Source organism: Salmo salar, unplaced genomic scaffold (genome assembly GCF_905237065.1).
Source record: "Salmo salar unplaced genomic scaffold, Ssal_v3.1, whole genome shotgun sequence".
Lineage (NCBI taxonomy): Eukaryota > Metazoa > Chordata > Actinopteri > Salmoniformes > Salmonidae > Salmo > Salmo salar.
The window spans coordinates 3,019-9,147 of record NW_025548985.1 but is presented as its reverse complement, the minus strand read 5'-3'; the positions used below and the strand labels follow the sequence as shown (position 1 = coordinate 9,147).

The window sequence follows — 6,129 nt, the reverse complement described above, 5'->3', positions numbered from 1 at the left end:
TGAGGTGTTCTCTCATTTGTGTCTGGAAGTAGCTAGCCAACGTTAGCTTGGGTGCTTGACCACTGGATTGTATTTAACCTTTATTTAACCTTTTAGGCAAGTCAGTTAACAAATTCTTATTTACAATGACGGCCTCTGAACAGTGGGTTAACTGCCTTACTCAGGGGCAGAATTACACATTTTTACCTTGTCAGCTCGGAGACTCGATCTAGCAACCTTTACGGTTACCAGCCAAACGCTCTAACCACTAGGTTACCTGCAACCCTACTCCTTGGCCAGAGCACCCAAGAGCAAAACTCTGAATTTATGAACAATCTGACTATGGAACTCCAGATTGAATTTACGAAGACACTCAACATCGTAATATGTCTAGCTAGTAATTTGTTATGCTAACAAGCTAGTAAGAGATTGCATAATAACAGCATCAACTTTCTGGTAGACAGGCGAAGTGCTAGTACGCTCAACTGAAACGATACCGTTCGTTTACAGTATACTAAAATTAACTAGTAGTATACACTGTTAGTATGGGTAGTCGAACGCACTGATACTGTGTTAAATATTCGGTGGTACCACAGAACAATGAGGCAGATATTTCAGTGGATGTATAAATGTGAAGCATCTGCCTGGCGTTTCCACTCAATACCAAATATGGTAGTGAGAGGAACACTACTGACGGGCAGTGGGAGAAGATGGAACGAAATGGATTTTTGCCTACATTCTGCGCATTTTCTCATCGATGAAACATTTGATCTCAATACAGTTTTCTGTTCCCCAAACTACAATATGTTATGAACAGAGTGAACTACGGTTGTATACTTTACCATTTGAAATGTAAAAAAAAAAAAAAAAAATTCGCGGCGTTTAGGAGTGCAAAGGCGAATTGCCTTATTGCACACGCGCACTTAACAGAAAATGCGTTCCCTCACGGAAATATGCAGATGATGCATGAACGCGCCAATAGGATCTCGCTAGCTCGTTGTTGGCTCTGCCCGCCTCCTTGCTTGTTCTGCCCACATTGGAAGAGACAGGCAGTTGTCTGTCTTGGTTTAGTTATAAAAAAAAATATTTTGTTGGTACTAAATGTAGCTTTGTTTTGATTTTCTTCCGGGTGGAGGAAATCTAGCCGCCAAATTCAAATTATCCAAGGCGCATTAATGTGTTAGATATCGCTAATGCACTTAATTTTTATATTGCCATTCGCTTACGCATATCCAACAATGGCTGAATTAAATAAAACTAACGTTACCAGAGCTAGCTAACGTCACACGGCGGACACAATGGACGAGCCGAGAAAAGGTAACGTTAGCTAGCTAGCCAAACCAGGAAGCTAACATTATTACATTTACATTTACATTTAAGTCATTTAGCAGACGCTCTTACTGCGTGTGAATTATCAATAGTTCATACAATTTTCATGTTTGAATACAGTTGAGTCAAATGTGCGTCATTTATCTTCCTAGTTTGTTATAAAAACGTTATATGCCTCGTTAAAACAACTGGGAACTCTTCAGTGCATTTAAAACAACTGGAAACTCTGAATAAACTCCGACTGGGAAAAAAAAATCGATATGATCATCCAACTCGGTGTTCTTTCTAGAGCTCCGACTTTCCGACCTGTTCCCAGTTTTGAACGCAGCATAACCTTTTATAGAGTTGTATTATTTTCCAGAGAATGTATTGAGCGGCGAGTTGATTCTCTTTTATACTAATATAATTTAACAAATGTACCGCTAGAAATGTATTCAACATCCACTGAAGTAACTAGTTAGCAAGTTTACTAGGGGTGTGTTCGTAAATTCACGCTGGCTAGCTATTCCGATTTCAGAGCACTCTCATACGAGTGTGGCAGAGGGCAGAATAACTGATGAATTTACGAACACACCCTAGATAGCAACAGTAGTTGCCTTGGTAACCAAACAGGCTTGCTAGTTCAGCTAACCAAACCATCAGTTCTAGCTTGCTATTATTAAAATCGAATTTAACAAGGCCAACAATGTTTCCCAATTTGACTTTTGTTTTCAAAAGCAGCTCAAACATAGAACATGTAAGAACTATAGCCATTGAATTCTACTTGCAAATATACTGTGAGTTTATAGGGAAATAATACATGCGCTAGAATGCCCTTCAAACCAATCAGAAACGAGTATTCAATAATGCCATGGTATAAAATGTATTATCCAAACCTTTTATATCCACAGATGTTTTGGGGTACTTGAACATATTGGAAATGGAAGCGAACAACTTGGCAGTGAAGCAGCAGGAATTTCGGCAGATTAGTCGTGAGGAAGAGCTGAATGCAACACTACAGGAACTCCTCACTAAAAGAGACCAGTTAAACGTTTAAATAAAAGCAAATACAGTAAGTAAGTTAGCTAGTTCATTTTCTGAGATCAATTATACTGATGTCACATTACCTATCAGTTGTGGTCTGAATCAATGGATGCATATATAGCAGATGGGCATCTGTGAAACTCACTCCTCAGACTGAAGTGTCCCCACTTGACGCTTCAGGAGGGCGTTCACGTGTGTTTGCGAGGCAGAGGTCCTGAGTTTGAGCCTCGGTATGAACTGAATCGGGGAAGCTGTACTCGCTAAGAAATCAGCGTGACGTCCTTTAAACATACTATTATGTGGAGGTGTTAAAGAATGTTTAAAAATATTGCAAACCTGTTTGATGCTACTTAAAACCAAGGTTAACATAGAGGGTGCAGCAGATGTATCTGAGAAGTCAATGTACTGTAGTTCAACATTATGTATTTCTTTCTAGTCCCTCCAGAAGCTGAGAACTCTACTGGACAAAACAGGTGTTCCATGTGAGAGGGATGAGGATGACCTGGAGGATGGCTCAGAGAACTCACAACTTCTGCTGTTGATGGCTAGACACAGACAACTGCAGGACCTGCTTCATGGTCACCACCTTATCGGTACCTATAATCCAAACTTGATCAACAATCTATTTGTGTGTGTGTGTGTGTGTGTGGTATATCGCTTCTTTAGTTTAGACCATTGGTTCCCAACTTGGCCTATCCACAGGGGGTACTTAAGACTTAGGTCGTCACTAGTTATCACAGCCACAGAGTCATGATTATGGTCACTAAACCCTGCTTATTTGTACAATTTATCTTACAAAATCATAATAAATTAAACCTAACCTTAACCACACTGCTAACCGTATGCCTACCCTTAAATTAAGAATTTTTACGATATAGCCAGTGACAACAAACGACTCATTAACATAGGCCTACTGGTAAAATGTACATGAGGGGGTACTTCAGGGCTACTCCAGGCATAGCAAAATTATGTTGGTGGTACGGTAATTGAAAAGGGTAGGGAACCACTGGTTTAGACATTATCACCAACCATCTATCCACACCTCTTTTTCCTTCGTTGTCTTTCTCAGGTGGGTATGATATAGGTGTCTACCTTGAGACATATAACCTGGAGATGAACCTGGGTTCTAATCTGAGAATTTGTCGCCACAACATCCCTCCATTCATCCCCCTGGAGAGGCTGGTCAAGCAGAGCAACATGCAGACAGACGTCAGGGCTTTCCTGTATACCCTCAGCCAATATCTCAATGCCTACGTTGGCCGCAAGCAGCAGCTGCACCTCATCAAGGTATCAGAGTACCAGCCATCCACATTGATATCTGAAATAGAATATTCATGTTATTTGTCTTTTGCAGAACTAAAAATATGCGTTTGTCTGCTCAATGTAAGAGAGGTGTAATAGTCTTTGAATAATATAGTATAAGAAACTTTTGTGATAATGGCTGTATACAGTATGTTAGATCATGCTATTTGTTTTTCGTGGTATTTTGAGATCCTTGCTCTGAAAGCTCCTATAGACAAAATGTATACACCATCGCTCAGACCAGTCTTCTCCCCCTTTTCCCTGTCTGCTTCCAGGAGCGTCATAGCTCTGTTCGGGTAATGGAGAGTAATACTCTCTATACTATACTGGTGCTGATTTTCACTATACCAGGAGAGAAAGCCGGGGCTGCACTGTGTACACTGGAGTATGCTGACCACACACAATGCCTGCCCAACCAGGTCAACATAGTCTGAAGGTAGAATTCATAAATACCATCTAGATACTTAATATTAAATGACCTTTTAAGGGTTGTTGTTGAAACAACACAGGACAATATGTACTATGCTTTTCTGGAGGATGTTATCTTTAGCCATGTGCATACCTGTTGCTTCTGTAAAATGATTGATACCTTCCTTGCTTAATGCGAGTGAAGCATTTCGCTACACTCGCATTAACATCTGCTAACCATGTGTATGTGACCAATAAAATTTGATTTGATGTGTGTGTAGACATGGCACTGGCCAGTTCTCCACAATGGAAGAACTATGCCCTACTCCTGGAGTCCCCAGTACACACAGCCTTAGTGACCATTAAAAAGACCGGCAGTATCGCTTAGTCTGAACACACAGTATGCTGTAAATGTACTCCAGACTGAACACTTGTTTATGTCAATGTATGAAGTTTATTTTACATTTGTTTTTTATACTAATTTATGTCAGTCACTATCTAGGCTAGTAATTGTCAGATACCTATACATGTACTGTATATATTGTTGTTTTAATCTAGTCTGACAACCCTGTTTGTAATATAATGACAGTAATACAGTATGTTGTTAAAATAAACTGGCATAGTGTTGACTTATTTCACTGCATCAGTTAACTTAATGCAGTGGTGCTATTCCCCTGAGCGACCCCATATCGACCTCAGAGTAAACCTGATAGTCTACATTTACAGTCCTTCAAAAGTGTATAATTACTTCACAAAGGTTACTAGGAAACCGTGTACATGAAACAAGATGAGAAGATCAGGTTCCTCCCCCAAAAATAATATAACTGCTTTTTTAACCTGACTTGAATGCAATACTTCTTTTATAGGGTTGTTTTCCATTTGCTCACTACAAGTGTTAAGTGTTTTCAGAAAGGTGTTTATTTTCTGGATCAGCTTATTCCTATGACATTGTTTGAGTCTCTCCTTCTCTCCTCTATAGCATGTTGTTGGCTGGCCAGCTCCTTTTCAGAGATGCAGTCAATAGTGGACATTTGCCTCAGTTTCATGATAGAAAACACCCCTGCCTTGCTGTCTCTCTCTGTACTTCACAGAGTGCACTGTCCCTGTGTCTCTGCTTGGCAGAATGTACGGTTTTGGCCTGCACTGACTGAGATCTCCTCGAGCTCAGCAGTGGTGTTCCTCTAGCCTCGACCCCAGCCGTTCTAGGTTTCTCTAGAATGAGATTACTGTGCGATGTCTGGCAACGTGAGACTAGTTTTCCTCCGTCACTGGAAAGAGATTAACTGGAGTCAATCTTCTGTTGTCAGAGACTGAGGCGGCACAACCCACCCTTGCCTTTTTAGTTTCTGATCTCTTTCATGGTGTTGTAGATAGCAGCGTGAGGTTCAGACTTTGAGAAGTAGTTTTTTTTTTTGTGTTCCGTCAGTGTCTCCTGTCTAGTAGGTTTAGTATGTGTTGAAGAATAACGTCCTCCTGGTGATTCATAAACCTCACATCCAAAACAGACTTTATATTTCTCTGGGAATTGTTGAACTCTGTTGGTATGTAGCTTACAAATAAGCTTTAAGTATTATAATAGTTGAAACCATCTTGGCTTTGCTGAAGCCTGCCAACAACCTACCAAATGTTGAACTGTCTATTACAATATAGAAAAAAGCACATCAGATGACTTTCAATAGTTATCCATATTACCAGAGCGTCATCTTATTCTTTCTAAGTATTTCTATGGTGGATTCGCAGCTGCAATTTATGGAAGATGGCAAACCTTTGGCGATAGCAATAGATGGTGAAGTCAAACACTTCAGTGGTTACCATCTGTGGCAACGTTTTTCCCTAATGCTTATGACAAATCCAGCTCCCGAACTAGCCATAGAGCCAGTTGGCTAATATTTGGAATACGGTGTAGTAACAAAGACCTCAACAACCAATAACATTAGCTAGCTAGATAAGGTTAGCATGCTGTTGTTGTTTATCAAGTCCACCTGGAAAATCCCACACCTAATTTGTGAATATATATATATACAGTGGGGCAAAAAAGTATTTAGTCAGCCACCAATTGTGCAAGTTCTCCCACTTCAAAAGATGAGA

General features: G+C 40.2%; 1 protein-coding gene across 2 annotated transcripts; it reads left to right on the top strand.

Annotated features, from left to right (window-relative positions):
• The first annotated feature begins 980 nt into the window (after positions 1-980).
• LOC123735051 (centromere protein O) lies at positions 981-4,674 on the top strand. 2 transcript variants are annotated; one of them, XM_045712946.1, is made up of 5 exons: positions 981-1,296; positions 2,199-2,363; positions 2,768-2,924; positions 3,401-3,618; positions 3,909-4,674. In XM_045712946.1, exons 3-5 carry the CDS (start codon positions 2,873-2,875, stop codon positions 4,065-4,067), a joined length of 429 nt encoding a protein of 142 aa, XP_045568902.1. In that variant the 5' UTR covers positions 981-1,296; positions 2,199-2,363; positions 2,768-2,872; the 3' UTR covers positions 4,068-4,674. The 2 variants fall into 2 exon arrangements, with proteins under 2 accessions (XP_045568902.1, XP_045568901.1); XM_045712945.1 differs by having other exon boundaries at positions 990-1,296; positions 2,199-2,359.
• The last annotated feature ends 1,455 nt before the right edge of the window (positions 4,675-6,129 follow it).